The 25,024-nt window shown below is 56.7% G+C and overlaps 2 protein-coding genes across 2 annotated transcripts in view; both read right to left on the bottom strand.

Moving 5' to 3' along the window:
• ALLC (allantoicase) overlaps positions 1–7,746 on the bottom strand; it is a 22,370-nt gene extending 14,624 nt beyond the window's left edge. The window contains 6 exon segments of the mRNA XM_007116207.2: positions 320–399; positions 751–879; positions 2,249–2,270; positions 2,273–2,338; positions 5,203–5,253; positions 7,657–7,746. Of these exon segments, the coding sequence (XP_007116269.2) occupies positions 320–399; positions 751–879; positions 2,249–2,270; positions 2,273–2,338; positions 5,203–5,253; positions 7,657–7,746 (438 nt within the window).
• Positions 7,747–11,319: 3,573 nt separating this feature from the next.
• COLEC11 (collectin subfamily member 11) overlaps positions 11,320–25,024 on the bottom strand; it is a 34,339-nt gene continuing 20,634 nt past the window's right edge. Inside the window, exons 4-7 of the mRNA XM_024118923.3 lie at positions 17,184–17,255; positions 14,649–14,702; positions 12,553–12,648; positions 11,320–12,395 (exon numbers count right to left, since the gene is read on the bottom strand). Of these exons, the coding sequence (XP_023974691.1) occupies positions 12,004–12,395; positions 12,553–12,648; positions 14,649–14,702; positions 17,184–17,255 (614 nt within the window). The 3' untranslated portion in view covers positions 11,320–12,003. The remainder of the gene's footprint in view (positions 12,396–12,552; positions 12,649–14,648; positions 14,703–17,183; positions 17,256–25,024) is intronic.

Here is a 25,024-nt window from a genome sequence, read left to right as displayed (position 1 = left end):
GCAGCGAGAGGCCCGCGTACCGCAAAAAAAAAAAAAAAAAAAGTATTTAAGGAGTCAATTTCTGTATTTACCTCATCAGGCATCATTTTGCAGCAGGGTCCCTACGAGCAGACCACCCTGTGGGAAGCAGTGCCCTAGACCTCGCATGGGCCGTGGTACAGGGGTTGCACAAACCTCTCCGGAAACATCTTCAGGGTCACACAGGGCAAGTACACGTGCACGAGCTGTGCCAGGTTGAGTGCATGGCCGGGCGAGGAGGGCTGCTCCCTTTGCTGTCCTAACAGCCCGTGACAAGACCCCGTTCCTTGGGGAGACATACCTTAGCAATGGCTTCAGACTCCTCAGGGCCGGCTGTGGCTCATGTCCTGACTTCTCGCTGTGGGATTTCTGGTTGTTTATCTGAAGTTAGAGTGACCGTTAGGGTTACGGTTTGTGTTCAGAATCAAAGAGGATATATATACCCTCTTAGCGGATTGAGTGGTCATTTTCATTTTGCCAAATAACACTAAAGACATCGTTTCTTAAGTCAAAGTATCAGATGATCAAAGTAACAGACACACTGTTAAGCTAAAAATCAAAAATCACAGAGCACTTGAGTGGGAATCTCATTGTAAATCTCCCGTGGCAATAGAGGGGCCTCCAGACAGGTTGCTGAGCCTGTCTGGGTGGGAAGTGTGTGGTCGGGGGCAGATGGGCCTCACCACCCCACAATGCTCCTTCCCAGGGTAGGGCCACTGGCTCCCGAGGCACCTTCTTCAAAGTTGGCCGCTTGAATCGACACTCAAGGAGCATAATCTCCTCGTGTGAAGTGAGGAGTGTCCATATCGAAGCCCCGGATGACCCCCTGTACTCCCACCTGGCTGATACACCAGTCGTGACCTGGAGACGTAAACAACAGCAACACCCGCCTTAGATTGAATTCAGCAGAGGAAGCACATGATCGAACAAAACCACAATGAAAATAAAACACCAGAAACGCGCTCCTCCCATCACAGAAAATCGTGTGTGGGTTCATTCTTGACCATGACTTCAAGATCTCTCCTGACGTGGCCGTACACGGCCACCGTTCCCCGGGTGAATCCTCAACTCTAATCGGACCAGAACGTGAATAGGCCTTGGATTCTGAGAGCAATTCCGATTCCAAACGCATCATTTCCTGAGCTGTGTGTGTCTTTGGCAAATTGACCTCTCTGAGTCTCAGGTCTTCAACTGTGAATCAAGGATGAGATTGGCCTTCCAAAAGGTCTAGCTGTGGGAATTCCCTGGCGGTCCACTGGTTAAGACCCCGCGCTTTCACTGCTGAGGGCCCGGGTTCGGTCCCCGCTCCGGGAACTAAGATCCCACAAGCTGCACGGCCAAAACAAACAAACAAACAAACAAAAAGTTTAGCTGTGACTCTGGTGTACACCCAGCCCAGCTCGGCCGGCGCTCAGTATCGAGCCGGGTCTCCTAGAAACATCGTGCTCTTTGCCATCTCGAGCTTCAGGGGTTTCCTACAGCCCCAGCCAGGACGCCCTCCTTGGCATCAGCTAAGTCTAAGAACTCTTGATCAGTGTGTCGCTGTGTTGTTCTTCGTTTCTGCCAGTCAGATACAGACCCACCTTAAAACGTCCAGACGTGTTAGAATCTCATAAGGTCTGGAGTACCACAGAAATACAGAAAATTAGAAATATCCAATATTTCTGTAATACTTGAGATGATAGCAAAAAAAAAAACCCAGTTATTAGCCTAATGCTGGATTGGTTTCCTTTTACAGGCATTTCTTTAACTGGATTTTGATTGATGAGTAGCAATGAGTGAAAGTAGCATCTTAAGGTTACATAAAAGATAGGATGGATCTCGGCTCAATTCCCAGTTTATGTTACCGGTGATGTGACCTGTGCTAAGTGAATGAGGCTGTTTCCACGGCGATCAGGTGGGACAAGATCACCTGCTTCAGAGAGTGGTGCAGAAGCCAGATGCGACGCACGTACCAGATGACGTTCGCACAGCTCAGCGTCCTTCACCAACAGCCCTCCTCATCTTTCCCTTTTCCTAACACAGTGTCTACACCCTCCTATTTGCACAGATGGCCAGGGCTCGCACGACCTCTCCTGAATTCTTAGAGCCTGACGGTCAGAAGGGACATCAGAGGCGACAGCGCACTCCAAGGGCCCCAGGTTAATCGACCCCACGCGCACCCTGCTTTCCAACAGCCCCTGGTTTCAAACTTCGCGGGAGCAGATGAACAGAGTCATCAGCATCTTACCTGGGACCCTTTTCCTTCTGGTCTCTGCCATCCAGACATCCACTTCCTAAACTCAGCGCACTCGTGTTCTCTAAAACTCGGGCTGTCCGTCTAAAGCAAAGACGTGTGCCACTGGATCGTTAACATCCGTGCGAGAGCCTAGGCGAAAGGGACAGATGGGCGGTGCAGACAGGGGCTCTGGGCGAGACCTTAGCAGGCGCGGTGGTGTCTGCCCCACCTTCACGCCCAGGGAACCCGCTCCAAATCAGGGGGAGCCTCCTTATCTCTGTACTGCCTTCAGAGAAAGAAGTCCTACTTCTCCGTGGGCCTTCATTCACCGAGTTAGCCACTGACAGCAGAAGGTAAGACCACGTAGGATTCACTCCACGAGCCCCGTCACTGGTGCAACTCCCGACTGCAACCTGGGTGCCTCCCGAAAGGCCGTCGAGCAAAGCGAGGAAGGGCAGTCGGATTCCCAAAGCAGCCCCGGAAAGACCACGTAACCAGGAACTCAGCCGACGTCAGAGGAAGAGTAGGCTCGATGCCGGGGACCAGCTGAGCACCCAGCGCCCCGCGCCCTGAGCCGCGCCCTGGCCACGTGTGAAAGCGAGCAGGCGCTCTGACATCACGGAAGCCGGCGGCGGGCTCGGGGGAGGCTCAGCTCGGCCCCTCGTGGAGCCTTCGACGAACGGCTGAGTCACCGCTTCACCGGAGGGCAGCGGTGGTGAGCACATCCCTCGAAGACTGTTTCCAAGTTGAAGGAACGCTCGTGAAGCCCCTTGCACAGCCGGTGGGGCCTGGGCAGGGCTCCCACGGAGGGTCCAGCCAGCGGGCCACGGCCCCGCCCCCCAGGCGAGGGCCCAGCACGGAGCCCCCGGCCATCCCGTGCCTCAGTCTCCTCCTGAGCGTGAAAGTGTGTGCCGTGGTGCCTGGCGCACGGGAGGTGCCCGGTATCTGTCAGCATCAGGATATCCAACTTGGTGGAATTTTGCATTTTATTACAATCCACTTACACCTTCAACATACACACTCCAGCCCTTCCTCTGCTGGTAAGGAATTGTGAAGCTCTGTCCCGAACGCAGCGCGAGAAGAGGGGCTACACCACCCCTTAACCCCAGGCCTCGCAGGCCTCAAGCTTTTGGGGGCTTAGCTGAGCCCTGCTGGTGTTGCCACTGCGGTCAGGGTGACCGAGACGGGTCGGGGGCCCGAGGGAAGGCGCAGTCACGCTCCCTGACAGATGCTCAGAGGAGACAGTATGGTACTCGACTTGCAGTGACAAACACGGTCTCCAAAGAAAAGAAAACCGAAGGCCAATCCCAGGGACAAGCCTGCACACATGCAGAGACCCGCACAAGGACGTTTACCATAGTTCAAAAGTAACCGTCCTAAACACGCATCCACGGAGGACAGGCTTGCGGTGGGTTACCACCCAGCAGGTAAGGGACAGCCCCTCCTCTGTGCATGGGCGTGGATGGGGTTCACAGGTACCCAGTGCAGAAGCACCTGGCAGAACAGCAAGTGCGTTACGAAAATATGCATGTACTTTTAAAAATAAAGAGCAGTACTATTTTCTATACACGGATATGGATATATGTATTTTAAAGTATATAATATATTAGAAGAATATGCCAATCTTATCATAGTGTTAATTCTACAAAGGGAAGGAGCCGATTGGCATTGAATTGGTGGTGAAAGGGGCTTTAGCTTTATCTGTAATATCCTTTTTTTTTCAAATAAGAGAATGTGTGTGTATGTATATATATGTATACATCCATACACATCTTAAGTGGTCTGTGTGAATATATGTAAGTGTGTATATATAGAGAGAATATATATATACACACTAGAGTGGAGTGGAGGAAATAAGGCCCATTCTCTCTCTCCCCAACTTTCCCAAGCCCGGCTCCCCACAGACACCCCGCCTCACGGTTGGCGTGAACCCTTTCCGGCACGTCTCCTGCACACATGGCCTGCCTGGACCTCTGTCCCAGCGCGTGGGCAGACAGCTCAGGTTCTGATGGCCACATCATTCCATATCTGAAAGACCCCAGGGTTCTTTAACTAGTTCCCCACTAGGGGACATTGAGGTTGGCTTTTTCCCCTTCAAGCAACACCGGAATGAATATTTTCTACATATCTTTGTGTACTTGTGCAAATAAGTCTGCGGAATAGCAAAGTCAAGGTGTGGATGCATTTCAGTTTTTTCAAAGATAGACGTATGGTAAATCATAAGAGCTCTGACAATGACGGCTGTGTGACCTAGAGCAAGCTAATCAATATCTCTGTTCCTCATTTTATGACCATTTTCTCCATCGGGTAAGTTAGCATATGCGGGGTGTCCTCAGAGGATCAGACTTCAGCGTGCTCTGGACCTGGCCGGGTCCTGCCCAGAAGGAGCAGCTGTGCCACCAGAGTGGCCAGATGGCCAGAGAGCACATCACCAGGCCAGAGCCCGCACCCCACCCGACGGCAGTCACACCCGCTGCCGGGGCCCTGCGTCCATCATCCCTCGCGAGAGAACTCTCGCTGCTCTCGCCGGTGGGACAGGGTGGCAGTATTCCAGCAGAGTTCCAGTTTTTCCCCATATTTATCAGTGTTTTCTCTTTTTAATAAACATGTCCTACATTTTTATAATTAGGCAGGTAAAACATTTTCACAACAATTCAAGATCTGCCCCACTTTTCTTCCCATCACGGATTATGAACACCACGTGGGGCAGAGAGAAATACAGGAGGATCTCAGTGATTTCCCCCGTAGGGCAAAAGTGGTCCCAAATTCCTGTGTCCCCGGCTGTCTGTCTCTGCCATGTCTTAGCATGAGTGGAGGCTGATTTCTACACTTTTCTGCGGTTCTAATGTGCTAATTCACTGGTTCGCATCATGTGACTCCCAGCCCAAGTACACGGGGAGATTTTAATTAACAGGGCTTCGTGGATCACCCCACCCCAGCACTTTGCAGAGGCCAATTTACAGTACCTTTATAAGGTTTTCTGCAGGAGCAAAAAAGTCATCTGTTGCAAATAAAATCTAAAGAAAGAAAGAAGTAAGGATAAAATAACCATAAATTACACACCATTTTATTTCATTCCCTAGTGAAACATTAGGAGATGCAGTAAAAAGAAAACGTGAAATTGCCTAGGGGAAGGGAAACAATATGCAATTAAGCCACAATGCTTTTTAAATGTTTACATTTCATTGCCTGCTTCCCCCTTAATCTTTCCTTCCCACCCTTTTTTCTTAATACCCTTTACCATCTGGATGCTAAAGTGCTAACTTCTTAACACCTGGAAAGAAAATAAACCAATTTATTTTCAAGAACAAAGGACATTGGGCTTTGTGAATCTTTCACAGAGCAAGGGCAAAAAAAAAAAAAAGTGGCACAAGGTCACCCCTGTGGCTTAGCCAGCTCATCAGAGGATGCCCTGCAGGTAGTTTGGCCTGGTGATTTGTTAACCAAAGCAGAACTTTTTTTTTCTTTCGGCCACACTGCTAGGCTAGCAGGATCTTAGTTCCCGGACCAGGAATTGAACCCAGGACACAGCAGTGAAAGCACCAAGTCCTAGCCACTGGACCGCCAGGGAACTCCCAAAGCAGACCATTTTTGAGAGTAAGGTGTAAACTGGCTGCTGGCCACCCTACTGAACCTGGGGCCCAGGGACACCTGTGGTCTGGAAAGGACGCAGTGTCCTGGCCTCTGACCCCAGCCAGAACCTAAAAGGCAGGGGAGGACCTGGCTGTTTTGGAGCTGCCAGCTGTTCGGGTGACCTAGCTTGTGGGGCTGTTGCTATGTGTGACCTGTATCAGTGAAAAAAATGCTGCTGCCTTATCAGTAAACAAAGGATATCGCGGCCATCAAGCCATCACATTACAGCCGCCCAGATGATGAGCCCTGAGGGAGCTCAGGATGGAAACAGGATGCCGTCCACCAAGCCCTCAGCCCCCGCAGCCACCCCCTGAAGACGGGGTGGTGGGGGGGGGGACGGGGACGGACCCCTGCGGGGACTCAGGATGAGAAAGCACAGGATCCTGGCCCCAGGTATCTGAGGTGCGGATCAAAGGAACTATTCCAGTGAGCCCAGGCTCTCGCCTCTCCCCATGCATAGAAAAGGGCTGAGCTCCCGCCTCTCCCCATGCATAAAAAAGGGCTGAATTCATTAACCTGAGATGTCTGGGTTTCTTTAATGAACAGTCATCTTTGATGTTCCAACTGCCTGGTCTCTGCGGCAAAAACCCCTGTAGATCCTGGCCTCTCCCTGACCTCTTCACAGCGGTCCCTCAGCGCTGCTGAGAGACTGCGTCCTGGGCTTAAGCCCTCAGTTTTGTCCGCCAAATAAAACAGAACTCTCAACTTTTAGGTTGTGATGGGGGCGGGGTGGGGGGGGGGGACGGACCCCTGCGGGGACTCAGAATGGGAAAGCACAGGATCCTGGCCCCAGGTATCTGAGGTGCGGATCAAAGGAACTATTCCAGTGAGCCCAGGCTCTCGCCTCTCCCCATGCATAGAAAAGGGCTGAACTCATTAACCTGAGATGTCTGGGTTTCTTTAACGAACAGTCATCTTTGATGTTCCGACTGCCTGGTCTCTGCGGCAAAAACCCCTGTAGCTCCTGGCTCCTCCCTGACCTCTTCACAGCGGTCCCTCAGCGCTGCTGAGAGACTGCGTCCTGGGCTTAAGCCCTCAGTTTTGTCCGCCAAATAAAACAGAACTCTCAACTTTTAGGTTGTGCAGGGGTTGTTTTGGTTGACACCTGCCCCTGAGAAGGTAGCAGAGCAAGCAAAGCACAGGGGAGCTGACCTGGGAGTCCCTCCCCTGCTCCAGGGCCTAAACCCTGGGATACAGGGGCCTCACTTACGCCTGCAGGCTCCTGCCCCTCACCCCCACGTCAACGCCTTTGGCTGCATCCTCTGTGTGGCCAGCTCCCTCCCCCTCTTGAGGAGTCCTTCGAGCATCACTTACCTACATGGTCCTGCCCCCTTCCCCAGCCCACGCGGGTGCCCTGGCCGGCCTGGATGCCAGCCCTGGTCTGGACGTCTCTGGGCAGAGTGTGAGCTCTGGAGGGCAGGCCTGGGTCTTTCCCTCTGTGCCTTACCTGGCGCCTCGCACACCGTGTTCAGCTCTCCACGTGATTCTCCTACTAAGGTCTGAGGACCACTCATCTCCACTGTAAAAACACAGAGGGACGGGGAATTCTTTTCGCGGGTGCAAAATGTCTTTTTGTTTAAACCTCAGGCAAGGCTGCCTTTGCTCATAATCGTCACCAATTTAAGAGAAGTTCTCGGAAGCCTTTTGCAATAATGGGCTTTTTCTCACGGAGGCCGCCCTGCGGCCTGATTCATGCCCTTCTAGTGGGGTCCCTGCAGTGGTAAGTGAGCTGGAACCTCGGCCTGGGTGCTTTAAGGGCTTGTTCTCGCCCTGAGAGACCCACTGACCTTTCCTCCTCCAAACTCAGGTGCCACGTCAATCAGCTGGGTGACGTCCGCAGGCCTGGCCACTTTTCCTTCCCTGGGAGAGTCAGCCATGCTTCCTGCAAGGAGAAAGTCCTAGGGAGCGAGCAAGGCCCCCATCAGGCCCCCCAAACCGAGGCTTGAGCCGTTGAAATGACACACGTGCCTCCAACTGGATGAGGCCCACCAGCTCCAGGGTCCCTTCTGGGCGACTTTGCACAGACGCTGCAATGGGAGGGAATTAGCGCACGGCCTCCATCTGAAGTAGCTAAGAATAAAATATTCAGATTCTACAGCCACAGACTGCAAAGGTTTATTATTCAAAGAGAAAAACATATTTTAATTTAGAAAAGAACAATTTGCTTTTAGTAGTTTTTGGATACCTTCAAAAAACATGGATTGAGGGCTTCCCTGGTGGTGCAGTGGTTGAGAGTCCGCCTGCCGATGCAGGGGACGCGGGTTCGTGCCCCAGTCCGGGAAGATCCCACATGCCGCGGAGCGGCTGGGCCCGTGAGCCATGGCCGCTGAGCCTGCGCGTCCGGAGCCTGTGCTCCGCGACGGGAGAGGCCACAACAGTGAGAGGCCCGCATACCACAAAAAAAACAAAACAAAACAAAAAAACATGGATTGAGCCACTGGGTGGCAGGTCCTTGCTGGAAGTGGGCACAGAGGACAGAGGACAGAGCACGCCCACCCTGGGAGCCCCCTGCGGTGGGAACAGACATCCACAGATGCCTGGGCCTCTCAAGCAGAGACTGAGTCACAGAGGTTTCTCCGTCTGGGAGGACTCAGCAACGGGAGATCATATCAGCAACTCCCAGCACCCTAATTTCTGAGTCGAGAAAGCAGATTCAGAGAAATGGAGCGAGGCCTCGAGGGAGCGCCGGCCGACGTCGCCCCACTCCTGAGCCAAGGGTGACCCCTCCTTCCCACCGTTTCTTCCTAGTCCTCATGGTGGAAAAGAAAACTACAGAAGAAGGAATTTACTAACATTTCTTTGAGTTTACAATACTGTCATGCACAATTCATTTATTTTATCTCATTTGAATCCTCAGAACAACCCTGCAAGTTCGGTATTATTCACATCTTACAAATGAAGAGAATGCCTCTTTGAGAGGCCAAGTAAACTGTCCAAACCACACAGCTGGGAAGTGAACACTATTTCCACCCAGATATGTCCTCATGTGACTGATATTTGAAAGCTCTCAACGCAGTGCCGGCACATGTCAGTGTAGCCTAAGGGGTGTTCATTCCGTTAGCGCTTGTTCTTCCAGCAGCCGTGGCTGGAGCTCCCCAGCATGCAGGCCCGGGGCCACGCACGGGGGTCACACCTGCTCTCCAGAGGCTCACAGCGGAGGGCAGGGCACAGACACAGCAGGAGATGCAGTGACAGAGGTGCACTCCCAGGGCACAGAGGACACACACCTCGTGAGTCCCCTTTAGGAGGGGACACCCGAGCTGGGACGCCAGGAGAAGCAGTAAGAGAGACTGCACGTGGGCGGGTGGGCTCCGGGGCCCCGGGAGCTGGAGGGCAACACTGGTGCAGACGTTTGAGTTCCAACCTGGAAGCTACTGGCCACGTGCGGCTACTTAGTAAATTTTAAATCAATTACAAGTAAATAAATCACAATTCCAGTTCCTCCTGGTACTGGACGCATTTCAACTGCTCAGGAGGGCACCAGGACCAGGGCGAGAAGTGGAAGCCCACGCTGAGCTCGCCGTGACCCCTGCAGTCAGACGACCAGTGCTTTTCCCGACTCCTCTTTGTCAGTCTCCACGGCTGCCGCCACCTGGGGTCACACTCAGACCTCGATGAGAAGCCACACGGAGCACGGCTGCGTGTTCCCTGAAGGGTCTGGCACTGCTGGGTCGTGGGGGGGCCTCCTCCCCTCCCTGCTGCCCTTTTTGTCCCTTTGTTCTTCTGCATGTCTCCCTTCTCCGTTTCTGACTGATCCCCACTCTCTCGATACCTCTCTCTCTCTCTCACACACACACACACACACACGCGCGCGCGCGCACAGGAACCCCCAGAGCCTCAGGGCGGCGGGCAGCCTGGGGGGCCCGGGAGTCCGGCAGCATCGTCTCGCGGGTGCACGTCCGCCCGCGGCCGCTGGGTGGCAGTGTGGACGCGCGGGTGCGCCGCCGCCCAGCCTCTCCGCCCACGCGGCCCCGGGGGCTCAGAGACGTGCCCGCGCGCCGGCTTTTCGGTCACGCCTCGATGCAGCACCTAATAAATCCCGCTTCTCCCCTCAACCAGACCGCCTCCCTCCTGCGCCGCAAATCAGGGGCCGCGGCCCACCCCGCGGGCCCTTCCTGCCGAGCTGGGGGATTCAATTAGCGGCTGTGCTTCTGGCTTCCTGCCGGCTGCGCCTGTCCTATCAGATTCTCTTTGAAACCGTCACGGCCCTGTAGGGGTGTGTGACCCGGGCGCAGACAAAGGCCGGCGTGCTTTCCTGCGCTTCGTGCTGGCACAGAGCCTCGGAGGAGGGCTCAGCGGAGGCGGCGACAGGAGGGGACGTGGATCGGCTCCCCTCTGGTTTCACCCGAGAGCCGAGGCGACCCGAGAGCACAGAAGTGGCCCCATCCCAACTCCTCCCCTACGAGAGAGGAATCCAGACCCAGGGAGGCGCCGGCTTGCCCTGGGCTGCACCTGACCCCGGTGAAGAGCCCGGGAGTGGGGGGGGGCACCGCTGACCCACCCTAGAACCGGGGCAGTTCTGCCCAGGTGACCGAGCGCAGTCGCACGGGCCGAGGCCGTCGTGGTGACGCTGGGGAAGCTCCGGCTTCAGGACGCCCTGCCCGAGCGCAGTCGCCACCTGGTCAGTTCCCTTGCACAGGCCCCTGGGACTGGATCTGCCTGGCCTGTGAGGGGCAGCCACCTGGGCCAGCTCAAGGTCATGGGCCCTGGGCTGTGGACAGGGCTGCCTGGCTGCCCCGCAGGCCCGTGGGTGCAGCAGGGGTCCCGCAGATACCCGGAGCAGAGCCGCCGCCTTGGCCCCGTGGCACCTACAGCAATAGCACCGGGGCCTGAGCTCCAGTCCGCAGGGCACAAAGAGGACCAGCCCCTGGGGAGGAAGCCGGCACCTTTACTGCGCTGGGCTCTCACCGCGCCTGCCTGCCGGTCACCCCAGCAGCTCTAGGCAGACGCTCCCTTTCCTCCAAAGCAGTCGCTACACAAACATCCTGCAGGCGCGGAGCGTCGGGCAGCCAGGGCCTCGCTCCCAAGACACGCAGACACACAAGAGGCCCTGGAGAGCGGTTTCCCCAGAGCCCCCTTCTGGCTCCCCGCCCCAGCTGCTTTCCTTTGTGTGTGCGTGTCTGCCTGTTCTCTTTGAAAAATGAAGATATTTATTATTTTTTACTGGGGGTTCTGATGTACCAAAGGAAGAACCATGGGTGACTGGCAGGCAGCTTCTGGAATGGCCCCCAGCGGTCCCGTCTCCAGGAGTCCCCTCCCCAAATTCAGGCTGGACCTGGGGACAGGCTTCTGAGACCAGAACGCAGACAGTGATGGGGGGGGGGGTCCCTTTCCAGGATGGGCGCACGCTCACACTGCGCTGAGGCGGCCAGCGGTCCTTGGGGAGGTGCCCAGGGCAGAGGCGCCCGGCAAGGACGCCAGGCCTCGAGCCAGCCACCCGTGTGGCGCTGAATCCCACCAGCAACCTCACGGTCGAGTGTGGCTGGTGAGACAGAAGCCCCCAGAGCTCTGGGTGAAGTCCCACCCCACAGGACCTGCGGGGACACTGATGCTTTGTCGTGAGTCGCTGTTTGGGGGTGACGGCGATACAGGAAGAGATAACGAATACCGCTGGAGAAGACACTGAGAGAACAGGATGACGCCACACATTCGGTTGTCAAATTCGGAGCATTTACTTTTCTTTTTCCTGAAACCTGGGTTTGCAGCAAAGCAAAGTTGTTTCTACTTTTACAGAAGCATTGATCTAAGCTAAGAGGATTCTTTTCCGTACAGAAATTAAAACGAAGGTAGTCACTTAAGACCTCACTACCATTGTTTGTACTTAACTGTTGTAACATTTAAAGATCTCGTTTCATACTTTGCACAAAGCCAAGAGCAATTCTGAGTAATAATCACATAATGAACATTTTGTCTACACTACAAATAATAAAACTTTAGTTCTTCAGAAATAATACCCAGAAACACTTTTTTTTTCTTTCTTTTTCGCCTAAGCGTGCACCATTCTCTAAGATTCAGCAAAGGAGCCTTTACCGGGGACCCCGCACTCCTGCCTGGGGACCACGTGGCCGGCAGGGCCTCCCACCCGCGGCGGCAGCCGGCAGCCACCCGCCGACGCTGGGGCAGCAGGGCCCCCGCTACACGTGCTCCTTGTCGAACTCGCAGAGGAAGTGCATGGTGAGGTGGCAGGCCACGTCGTTCCAGCCCCCGGAGGCCACCAGCTCCACGCAGTCCTCCTCGTCGTAGGCGTTGTTGGGCTCCCCGCTGCGCCACTGGCTGAAGGTCTGCATGGGCGAGCGGTCCGCGTAGACGAAGGTGCCCTCCCGCTCCAGGTCGTTGATGCCGATGAAGACGCGGGCCAGGCCGGCCTGCGCGATGTAGGCGGCCAGCAGCCCGTTGGCGGCCTCGTCCTTGGGCATGCCCAGCGTGCCGCCCCGGCCCTGGCAGGCCAGCTGCGCATCCACGTACCGCTTCTCCTCCTTCACCAGCAGGTAGATCTTCCGCTCCGTCTCGCGCACGCCCGCGACGGCTGCGGGGACAGGGCTGGAGGGCGAGCGCTCGCGGGTCCCCAGCAAACCCGGGGCGCCAACCCAGCACGCGCGCGCGGGGAGCAGAGCCAGGGCCGCTCTGCCTCCGGGCAGGGGTCGGGGGGACACGGGAGCAGGGAAGCCCCGAGAAGCACGTACCATGTTTGATGAACTTAAGCTCCGCTGTGATCTGAGCGACCTGGTTGTCTGTCTCCCCGACCGCCTTCCTCAGCTGGCCGCACTCACACGGGATGCCTGCGGAGACCGCGCCCGGCCTGTGATGGGACTGACCCAGAGGCGGGCTCGGGGGGGGCGGGCACCCCCTCCCCAGCATGCTAGGCGGTTCAACAGACACGAAGGCCTTTGCGGAGACCGCGCCCGGCCTGTGATGGGACTGACCCAGAGGCGGGCTCAGAGAAGGAGGGGACACCCCCTCCCCAGCATGCTAGGCGGTTCAACAGACACGAAGGCCTTTGAGGCTGCAATGGAGATTTCAGACTTGATCCTAAAGGCAAGGAGGAGTAGAAGGGTTTTCACAGGGGCGCCAAGGTCGGAGTCACGTTTCACAATCTCGCTCCGGTCGCCGTAGGAGGAAATCGGTGGAGGTTTGGCGGCGAGACGGGTGGGCGAGAGCAGGGGGTTGGGACAGTCACGTCGGGAAGACTGCGGGCAGTGACAGCGCGGGAGGACAGACGCCAAGACGTTTGAGGAAAGTGCTGGAGCTGGAGCCGTGGGGTGACGTTCAGTCATCCCAGCGAGGCCAACCTCGCCTCACTTAGGCGTTTCCTCCTGGCCCCTCAGGAGGGCCCTAACCTTCCCGCTGTGAAGAGCTCCACGTGGTCAGGAACCTTCTCAGAATGTCACTCGGCCGTCACAGCGCTTGGGGGGCCCGTCGCCCACGGTGGCACTGCTGGCTTCGGCTTCTCCACCAGACGAGGAGGGGCCGCCGGCTCCCGCCCACCCTTTGCTCTGACTCTGTGGGCACAGGGGCAGGAGTTCTCAGCTCTTCCTGAGAAATTCCATCGTGCGGAGCTCTCAGCCTGCCTTTCCAGTCTGAACACGCTCTTTGCTGTTTGCCCCGTCTTCCAAACTCTCAGCCCCCCTCTACCACTTAGAACCCAAACACTCCCCAACACGTGGGCACCTGGAATGATGCTGGTGTGATTGGGTTTTTTTTTTTTCTTTAATGGAACTTTTTCTGAGATACACGTTGTCTTTGAGTTCGCTGAGGTTTGAGGCGCTGATGTTTTCTGGAGAGATGGAACCGGTATCAACCTGGCAGGTCCCCTCAGCTCACAGGAAGGGCCTACCCAAGGGACTCAGACACTGTATCTTCCCCCTCAATCTAGTATCTGTGAAGCGTCTCCTGTGGTCACACGCGGTGGGGACGAGGACCAGAGGTGCAGACCTGTTAGGATGGCGTTTCAGTAACGGGGCTGAGAGGCCACAAGAGCCTGAGTGACGGTGGCAGGAACAGGACACAGACCGACGTGGGGGACAGTCCGGCAGGGGTTGGGGGACACTGCGCTTAGACAGCCTGGACCTGGCGGGGACAGGGGTTGAGTGACATCGGGGTGGAGGTGCGTGCTGGGCAGGGGGGCGGAGGGCGGGTGCAGCCAAACCCCAGGGAGCAGGGGTGGGGTTAGAGCGGGGAGCAGGCTGTGCCACGTGGAGAAAGAAGAAAGGGCAGCAGGCAGAGCTCCTCCGAGAAGAGAGGAGGAAGCGGGGGCAACAGGGCGGCAGGCAGAGAGGACGGGGGCTGCCCGCGGCCCGGTCTCCTGGCACCAGAGAGGGACGGCCGGCAGGGACGTCGGTCAAGTCCACTGAGCTGGGCCGGGGTCCGCGGTGACAGGAGGGTCATGGGGAGTCGGCTGCAAGGACACCCAGAATGCAGAAGATGAGCCAGAAAGTACGGGTGCGCTTCTCAGAGAAGCTGGTGGGGGTCCTGATGCTCCCAGAGACGCAGTAGGAAAGGAGGAAAGTGCGCTTTAGGACGCGTGTGGCTAAGCCGGATCGTGATGAGGTGTGATGATACACAGTCGGCGTGCAGCCCACAGCCCTGCACGGGAATGAAAACATTCAGGTAGCAGGAAAGCAAATTCTGCAATAGTCCACAGGAGGGTGTGATGCACGAGGAAGGCGTGTCAGTTACATGCGCTTTTTCCAGCCTATTAAGTTTCATGTCACGATTTATACTTTTTAAAAGTGCAATTTTAATACATTTCTAAAAAATCCTTGGACCCTTTATGCCATACCTGGTTCTCCATTAGGGCCAGGGGGTCCTATGTCACCAGAATCTCCTTTTTCACCTGGAAAAGAGAAGCAAGACCAAAGTCACAAAGCAGGGGTGGGACGTGTCCCCTGAGTTCAAAATGTCCAGGTAACGATGTTCTTTCTTCCACGTGCAGCGCCCTGCGGTTTCTCCCAGACCCTCCGTCTGCGGTGGACTGTGGGGAGGAATGGCCTGTAGATGGCTGATTCTTCAGGCTCTGTTTATGTGACGTGGAACATCCACATATCACGGGACTTCAGAGATTATCAGATGAGCATTCTTTAAGTCAATTCTGGAAAACCCAGCACGTTTCCTAGAACACGCTGTCATCTCGGAAATCCTTAGCACCCTGTGCCAGCTCTCTCCGTGTCCCACATCACAGCAAGAAGATTCAGGTAGAACAGGTCACGTCAGAGACGGATGGACCTTAGAGGTTACCTCATCCAAACAGAGTCAACACGAGATCGGTCCTCCCTGTCCCTCTCTGAGAGGCAGCAAGGTGTCCCAGGGGCACAGCCACCCGGACACCTGGGCGCCAGCCTTCTGTGGACAGGACAGACGACTCAGCCACTCTGCCCCTCCGTTTCTTCCAATTTATGAAACAAAGTGATAAGAGAAAATCATGGCAACAAAGCTTTCTAGCTGCTCTAAAATTAGACAATGGATATTTATTTTAAAATCACAGGAATATTCCTAAAGCACTACCTTTCTTCCCCCTGAGAGAATTTAAGCTTCTCAGCTGACCTCAGACAGTGAAGGGGCAGCGACTTCTACATCCTTGGAGAGTCATGTTCCGTTTGATGGGGGTGGAGAGAGCTCGGCAGTCTCCGTCCAAGTGATTCCGTTTTTTTCTTTTATCAACATGAGGAGCTTGAAAATGACTCAGGGATCAGCTGGACAAGGACCCAGGATGGCAGTCTCAGAGACGGAGCAGATCAGGTAAGCCAAGCCCAGTAAGGGCCTTCTTGGCAAGCTGTCCCCTGGTGAGACTCTGACATTTACCCAGAGCACATGCTGCATGTTAAAAGCACACACATCCCTACTTGTAGCCAGTATCCACTGCGTTCTCAACAGCAGCTAAAAGGTGGAAACAACCCCAGTGGCCATCAGCAGATGAAGGGATAAATAAAATGTGGTCCATCCATGCAACAGAATATTACCCAGCCTTATAAAGGAAGGAAATTCTGACACCTGCTACAACATAGATGAACCTTGGGAACATTATACCAAGTGAAATAAGCCACAAAAGGACAAATACTGTATGATTCCATTTATATGAAATATCTCAACAGGCAAGTTCATAGAGACAGGAAGCAGATTAGAGGCTGCTAGGGGCTGCAGGGGTGTGGGGCGTTATTAGCTCATGAGGACAGAGCCTCTCTCTGGGGGAATGACACCATTTTGGAAACGTACAGCGGTGGTGGTTCTACAACACTGCAGTCGTGCTTAGCGTCACTGAATTGTACACTGAAGATAGTTAAAGTGGCAAATTTTAAGTTACAAATATTTTACCACAATTTTTCTAAGCTTTTTCAAAGCATCCCCATCCCTCTCTATATCACGCGTATCGATCTGCGCGCTCTGTAATGAATCCACGGGGCAGGGGTTTCCCACGGATGTGCCGGGAGGAGAGACGCAGCTCGCCGAGCTGGCCACGCTCTTCGTCTCGGTCCTGGCTGAGGGACCCTTGCCCCCAGGGCCGGGCTGGGCCGGGCGAGGTCCGTGCCATCGATCAGAACTGACCACCTGGACCCACTCACAGCTCAAAGCCCAGGCAGGGTGATGGGGCACAGGACCGCGGGCACCGCGCAGGGCACAGCAGACCACAGCCAAGCTCCCTGCCAGCCCCCCGCCCCCCGCCTGTCTCCTGCTACCAGCACCCATGACAGGACTGGGGGAGCCCTTCACGGGGCTGGGGGGCCTCGCCTCCTTCACCCCGAGCCCTCTGGGGTCCGGCACGGGCACAGGCCAAGCCAGGGGCTCAGAAAGCGTTCGCTGACTGAGTGCGGACGGGGGGCGGGGGGGGCGCAAGAGCCGGGCGATGCTGAGCCACCCCTTAACTGCCCCGGGGACAGCCTCCCGAGCTGCCCACCCCCCAGGGCTGTGCAGGTCAAGCGGGGTCGCGTGGGCAGTGGCGCTGCCTCACCGCTGCTGTCACCCTCCTGCCCCCCGTGCTCATGGGGAGCCAGCCCCCAGTCTCGGAGAGTCTGAGTCACCCGAGCTGCGGGTGGACGGACAGTGTGTCGGGAACGCGGTCCTTCCGCTGCCCTAACTGGGGCTCCTGATTCTCCCCCAGGCAGCATGCGAACCCTGAGGGGCAGGGTGCCTGCCCCTGGCACCGGGGCACCGGGTGCCCCACCCGGTGGCACCCAGTCAAGTCTGATCGATCGCCAAACGCAAGCGCTGGAACAGAGCTTATCGTGTATAAAGCGCACAAAATAACCACGACCACCAGCTACTCTGAGCGCCCGGGCGGTGGGCCTGCGAGGGAAGGCAAGCAGAGGCGTGTCGCAAGTACCTTTAGAACCGATGGGACCGATTTTTCCATGGCGCCCCACACCGCCTTTCTGTCCTTTGTCACCCACGTCTCCTGTGGAAAACAACGAGATCACAGTTGGTCGAGGCAAGGTAACGCAGTACGCCGCCTGTGTATCAGCCCACGCGAACACGCACGCACGCACACACGCACACGAGGACGCCGAACACGTTACGACTCTTGCTTGACCTCTCCAAGGTCGTGCATCCGACTGACCCCAGAAGGTTCTACATGTCACCTGCTGATGTACTTCCCAAAGGAAGACTCCCCCCCCCAAAGTCACACACGCTAGAGAACAGAGGAGGCCACACGGTGCCTCCCCATGTCCTCGACTCAACCAAGAGCCTTAGACTGAGCCCTTCCGGCCAGCGAGCAAGGCCTAGTTCTGTGATGTCCCCACAGCTCAGGCCAGGTCGAGGGCAGAGGACAGAACACAGGCTGAGGGGTGGACCACAGCAGAGATGCAGACACCCCACCCAAAGCCGGCTTACATTCGCACAAGGGTGAAGCGTCTGGCGCAGGGCACGCGCACACGTGTTCTCTTAATTGGTTACAGGAGGGATTCATCGCGCAGATGGGGTTCGCGGGGGTGAAGCGCCTGCGCGGGTCAAGCACCTGGTCCCGCCACGAGGTGACTCCTGCCCCGGACACCGTGTACGGTGCGTGATGCTGGGGACACAGGAGTGACAGGGCTCAGGGCCTGCGGGGGGGTCGGGGAGATAGCGGCCGGTGGTAACTCACACAACTAGAATTGTAACAGGAGTTGCCCAGGGCTCCGAGGAGGCATCCGGCAGCTGGGGAGAAGAGAGCCACCGGCCAGGACCATGTCACCATGCCTCTGGTCACACGTGGACAAGGCCTGGACAGGGACGAGGCAGGCACCAGCAGGAGGCGGCCCGGGGAAGTGGTGTCGGGAGGGTAGGGAGAAATTCCCAGAAATGTCTGGGAGGCAGAAACGACCACGTCTGAACGACCAGCGTGAGGGAGGGTCAGGGTGAAGGGGACGGTGGCGCCCAAGCCTCTGGCCTGGTCGTTGGGGGGTAGGGGTGCCCGTCCCTGGAGGGCAGGAGGGAGGAGGGGCAAGAAGACGACACCCTGAGGTCGAACGCCCGGGACGAGCGAGGAGAGGGGTCCGGCCGGCCTGCGGGGACTGGGTCTGGGGTGGGGATGGAGCCCGGGGGCCCCGCGAGCACAGACCTGCACCAGGGGCCCAGCGGGAAGGCCCCCCGTGGGAAGAGCGGGCCGGGCACCCTGGAGCACCGCACTGAGGAAGGCGAGAGAGGGACGGAGCAGGTGGAGGCGGCAGGTGGCGCCCAGAGAAGCCGTAGGACGAGGACCCGCGTCAGGAGGGCCCCAGAGAAGCCGTAGGACGAGGACGGGGCCGAGCCGGAGGGTCTCAGAGGGTGGGGCGGGAGGCGAGGAAGCAGGACCCGGGTGCAGACAGCTCCCGCAGGGCTGCGCGGGGCGGGGCGCGCCGGGCTCGCCGGGGCACCGCAGCCGGGTACCCCGCTCCGTCTGGGCTCCGTCAGCTGGGCCAGCCCTGCCCTCCCCTCTCAGCCACCCCGACAGCCCGGCCCCGCTTCAATCTCCTGACTGGTCCTTCCAGGGTCGAGGAATATATAGCCTTTCCGTGTCGCGTTATGACAGCATTTCAAGCTGATTAATTCTCTAACAGGAAAACGGCGGAGCAGTGAGAGGGAAAAGATAACAGGAAAGAAACAGTTTTCAGTCAGTCAGCCAGTCAATCAACTGCACTCACCCTACTGGTAATCCAGAAAAAGAGGTGGCACTGAAATCACTGATAAGCACTGCCTTGTAGTGATACATGCCACAATATTTACTAAATAAGTATTTACTTAGTAAATATTCCACTCTGAGGATATGGTGAGGGGCTTTACTTTATCGCTGGAGGAGGACCAGGATATTCAGCTCTTGGGCCAGACGGGACCACAGAGGCCTTGACAGCCACGCCCCTGGGGCTCTAAGTGAACCCCCCCGCCCCCCAGCGCAGCCATCCTGAGGCAGCTGCAGCCATAGAAAAGTGCTCCTTCTTTGACCTGCAGGAACTCCAAAGCTGCCGCCTGCTCCTTCCAGCCAGCAGTTCCGGTTCTGCAGCCAGAGATGCACGGCTCGTCGAATCCACCGTCCACAGACAGTCCTTTCTCCCTGGAATCTTCCCCTCAGCTTCCCCGCCCTGTCTTTGCTGCCATACAGGAGCATCATGCCGTCCAACAGGCCTGACCACTGTCCCCTCCTGCTGTGGACTGAGGTGCCCCCCAGATTCATACGCTGAAGCCCTGACCCCCACGTGATGCATCTGGAGGGGGTCAGGGTCAGAAGAGGTCATGGGGGTGGCACGTGTCCCCTGATGAGAGGATGAACAGCCTGGAATCCTCTCTCTCCACCATCTGTGGACGCGGCCAGAAGTCGGCCATCTGCAGGCCAGGAAGAGGGTCCTCCCCAGACCCCAACCATGCAGATAGCCTGCTCTGGGACCCCTGCCTCCAGAACCGTGAGAAATCAGTGTCAGGGGTTTAAGGCCCTGTGTCTGTGGTGTTTGGCTATGGCCCCCGAGCCACCTGCCTGGACCCTCTAGTCCATTAGTGTGGTCTGAGCTCAAAGGTGACCACAGACACTCTGCTCAGCCCCCTGCAAAGTGTTCCAGAGAAAAGCCCACGTCCCTGGAATGCACACTCGGCTACTGCTGTTGTTCCAGGGCCTCTACCGCCATATCCTCCTTCCGAACACCTTTCCTTCCAAAGGCCAACGTTCCCTTCCCTAACTCTCAGATGTGCCCCTCCTGAGGTCCTGGGGTCAACGTGAGCCCTGGGGAAGCTGGGCTGAGCAGGGTAAGTGTCGAGATGACCTCCCTGCTCGTGCTTTTCTTACTTTCACACCTCGCCAAATCACGGGGTGGTTTGGCTTGTTTCCACGCTGTCTCAGCAGGGTCTGCTGGGACACTTGCTGCGGCGTCCTTACGGGGACGCGCAGGCCTGATAAACTGGACTAAGCCCGGGCTCCACCGGGCAGTCCCACGAAGAGAGTGCCGGAGCAGGAGGAGGTCTCGGAGACCCCCAACCCCACCGCACCTTCAGACAGGGAGGCAGAGACACAGAGTCCGAGGGATTTGCACCCACAGTAATGAGTTGGGTGGATGGTGCCCGGCACGTGGATCCCACTGGAGAGGGGCAGGGTCGCCAGAGGCTGGAGAGCGGCTTCCTGCCCGGGAACACGCCTCCTCGTTCAGAAGACCCAACACTGCAGAGGAGTCTGGTCCACGTTTTAATGGGCAGGTTGGGGCAGATGGGGTGTGAGTGCAAACCCATCACCTGAAGAGTCTGTGCTAAGATTCCACCTAGAAAAGGTGAGAATAGAGTGTGGGCCTCCTACCAACCTTGGGGTCACTTCTCCCCGAGACCCCTCCCTGCAGAGGGAAACTCAGAACAACACCTGCCCACCCTGTGGCCCCACCCAGACGGCTCCTGCTGCCCCACGCAGACAGGGAGAGGGTAAGGAGGCTTGGAGGAGCACGCTGGAGGGGGAAACACCTGCGATCAAAAACAACTGGGAAAATGCTGCCCCCTCACCCCCCGACCCCGCATAAAATCTCTCAGCTTAGCAGACGATTACTTCATGACTCACTGCATCTGCTGAAGGATGCAGTCAGGGTCTAGCACACATCCTGCTATGGTAAATAAGTCATAACCTGAGGATGATTGGAGAGCCTTTGGCTTTCAGCCCATCTCTCAATTGCACGGCCGAACTTTACCACTAAGTCAAGGTTGCTGCTGACACGTGGCACCTGCCCCCAGCAGGTACTGAGCCCAGCTCCTGCCCTGGGAGGAGTGTGGGACCCGGCCCCTGCCATAGGGGGCTCTGAGAAACCAGGCACACGTATAGAAAATCAATCGGATGCCAGCAGCTCACGGGGCAGGGGGAGATGGGGGCAGGCAGTGAGCCCCAAGCCCAAGGCCGGGAAGGAAGGCACTGCAGGTCTGCAAACCTCCGGGCGGGAGTCCCCCGGGGCTCGTCACCACCGATGGCTGGGCCCGCCCGAGGCGGGGATTCCACAGGTCCGGGTGGGGCATCCCCGTCCGAGTGTTGCAGGTGCTGCTGCTTCCAGAACCGGGCTTGGAGACCCCTGCGGTCTGCGATGTGTGAAGGCTGGAGCTGCAGGAGGTCCCCCGTGCAGGCCAAGGCTGGGGGTCAGGCGGCCCCAGGTCTGTGCCCCAGCTACACCTTCGAGGCCGAATCTCTCTGCGCCTCGGTTTTCTCTCTGCAAAGTGGTGTCCTGTAATAACAGCTTCTCTTGCTTGTCTGAGACTCCAGGCCCGCAGCGCCGTGTGCACAAGGCTTAGAGCTGGGCCCTGGGGCCCAGCTGATCCCCGCCCCCCATCACTCGGCTGTGCTATCTCTGTGCATTTCTGACCTACATAATGGGGCTAATAATAGCCGTAACAGCCATCTCACTGGGCGTTGAGGGAAACGCGAGCACGTCGGGAACGGCATCTGGCACGTAGCAGGTGGACGTAAGTGCTGGCCACGATAACTGTCATTTGGAGGCAGAACCTCCGAGCTGGGAAGCTGCTTCCTCAGGAGCGAGCCACGTCCCCCATGACCCCCCTGGACCTGCACAAGCATGCAGAGCCTCAGGCCCCACCAGCTCAAGCACCAAAATCTGCATTTTAACACATCCCTGGGTGATTCCAGGGCCCCCAAAGCTGGAGCAGGACTGGACCAGACCCCGCAGGCAGCCCTCTTTGGAGGCTGGTTGAGATTCTATGGTAACCCACTGCTCGCTGCTGCCAGGAGCAAACTGGAGTTAGCAATAGAGGTGCTTGCAATCTGGAGGAGTTCTGCTAGTTTTTCCAACTTTCGGAGATAAATTAGAATACTTCCAGGTACACTGTGTGCCGGGAAAGCGTGTCCACATGTAGTGATGGATTTCAACCACACAGTGTTATTGCCATTACCACCCGGTATGGGCTGAATTGTGTGTCCCTCCAAAATTCATATGTTGAAGCCCTAACCCCCAATGTGACCATATTTGGAGATGGCCTTTCAAGAGGTAATTAAGGTTAAATGGGGTCAGAAAGGTGAGGGCCTAATCCGATAGAACTGGTGTCCCTGTAAGAAGAGGAAGACACACCCAGCGAGCCACACACAGAGGAAAGGCCTCGTGAGGACACGGGGAAGGCGGCCATCTGCGACCCATGGAGAGAGGCCTCAGGGAAACCAGCCCTACAGACACCATGGTCTCTGACCTCCAGCCTCCAGGGCCGAGAGAATAAACATCTGCCACGTTTGTTACGGCAGCCCCAGCTGACTGGTACACTTTCCCTCTGCCCCAGAAGAGAAACTGGAATCAGAGGGGTGGTGCCACCCACCACCAGTCATGCCGCTAGTACGACTGGTGTCCAGTGATCCAGGGCACAGCCTGCAATCGGGCAGACGAGGCCCGGGTCCCAGCCCTCCACCCGCGCAGCCTTGGGCGAGTCACAGCCCTCAGAGCCTCGCCTTCCTCACCTGCAAAGTGGCATTACCCTTCAGGTCACTGAGCATAGGACATCGGCCCAGGTCTCCTGGCCACATCCAGGGCCCCGAGCCCTCACCTCGGCTGTGGGGCAGCGGCCTGGTCTCCCCAGACCCAGCCACAAGCCAAGGCTGCACTTCCAGGGGCCGGGCCTGAGGGCATGCTGCAGGCTCGTGGGAGACAAACAACCCTACCCGGGGGCCCAGAAGGTGGGATATAGGAAACCAGAGTGAGCAGAGCCGCCACCCAGCCTCCCGTGGTGCCGGCTCACCTGTGAGGAGCCGCTCAGGGGCCAGGCCTCACCTGTCCCTGCTCAGCCCTGCACCCTCGGGGCCCACAGCCCAGGCCCTCGGACCGGAGGAGACCTGGTTCGCAACGCCCCCTGATGACCTCACAAGAGGGCCTCTGTGCAGAAGGCTGGGCGCTGGGGGCAGCTGAGCCTGAGGCGGAGGGTCACCCCCACCTGCACGACTAGTGCCCTGCCGTGCGCAGCTCCCAGCCGTCAGTCCTGCCCCAAGAGGGGGGTCAGAGTAACAACAGCCACCGCCTGTGGGTGCCTGCTGGTGCTGGGCAACGCATGCACACACACACATGTACACGCATATATACACACATACATATACACACACATATACATGCATGCACGTATACGTGCATTCACATACAAATACACACATGCGCATATACACACATACGTATGCACATATACACGCAATCACACATATACACACATACATATACACACACATATGCATATACACATGCATTCACATACATACACACATGTACCCACATACACATACATATATACACAATGCACATACGTACGCATTCAAATACACATGCGCATATACACACATACGTATGCACAAATACAAATGCACATATACACGCAATCACACATATACACACATACATACACACACACATATGCATATACACATGCATTCACATACATACACACATGTACCCACATACACATACATATATACACAATGCACATACGTACGCATTCAAATACATACACACATGCACATATACGTGCATTCACATACATGTACACATATTCACATACATGCATTCACATACATATACACACATACGCATATGCACACATATACATATGTGCGCTCATACACATGCACACCCATACATACGCACACATGCATTCCAAATATGCTCATACATATACACATGCATGTGCATATACATACATATACGCATGCACGCGTATCTACATGCACACATACATGCACACATACACACAAACAGCATGTTCAAACGTACAGCCACACACCAAGCAAAGCTTTCATCCTCACAGCCCTCGGGCTGAAAGCTGGAAGCAGGCGCCTACGGCAGGCCCTGCACCGTGACCCTGCACACAAGGTCAAGGGTGTGGGCTGCCGTTCCTAATAGGAGTATTCTCTCTTTGGGGTGTGTTGGAGAAGAAGAAAAAGCAAGAACCACTGAGTTCCCCGAGATGCCCACACACTCTCTACTTGAGGGCACCCCAAGGTCGCCTGCGATGCTGACTTGCTTTAACTCGCAGCCCCCCCTTGGAAAGCAGCAGAAAAGCAGCGTGGTTGCCAGCCTAGAGGAGACTGGACCTGAACAAGAGCCCCGCTGGCTTCATCCCGCCTCCTCTTGCTTCTCCAAATGACAAGAAGCTTTCTGCAAAAACCAAACGAATCCCCCCACCCTGGTGGTGTGGGATGATGGGAAACGCACCAGACACACTCAGATCCGGTCCCTTTAAGTCTCCAGAGCTGGCGGTGGCAGCTCCCCAGGGAGCTGTGACTGCGGTGCCAGCCCTTCCCATCCATCCCGCTTATGAGAAGTGTCCTCTGGACTTGCCCAGGAACGGGGGCAGCTCGCAGCGGGCTGCTGATTCTTATTAATTTTAATGAAGATCTCACACCGTCCTCTGAAGAGGAGACAGGGCAGAAAGAGCACTTGGCATCCAGCTTCCTCTGCGATTTCTAACGGAGATAACGTGCACGTTACAGAGCCCAGAAAGCCCGTCGCTGACGTAGGGTCGCCCTCCCCCATCGCAGGCCAGGTGGGCCCCAGCTTCTGCGCCCAGGGGCCCGGCGGCCTCTTAGCTGCGTGCCTGGGGGCTAGGCGCTTCAAAAGCTGGGACGACACGCCTTTAGCAGGTCGTGTCAGCAAAGCCAGCTCCGTGCTGTGCGCACACAGCGTGCACTCTGGCAGTGTGGGGACAGCTCTCATTTCAATAAAGGACGACGGACAGTGACAGCGGGGGGGGCGGGGGGGGGGCTCTGCCGGGCCC

This window comes from Physeter macrocephalus, chromosome 12 (genome assembly GCF_002837175.3).
Source record: "Physeter macrocephalus isolate SW-GA chromosome 12, ASM283717v5, whole genome shotgun sequence".
NCBI classification, from domain to species: domain Eukaryota; kingdom Metazoa; phylum Chordata; class Mammalia; order Artiodactyla; family Physeteridae; genus Physeter; species Physeter macrocephalus.
Note: the sequence above shows the minus strand (reverse complement) of the source record. Positions and strands in the feature narration are given on the sequence as shown.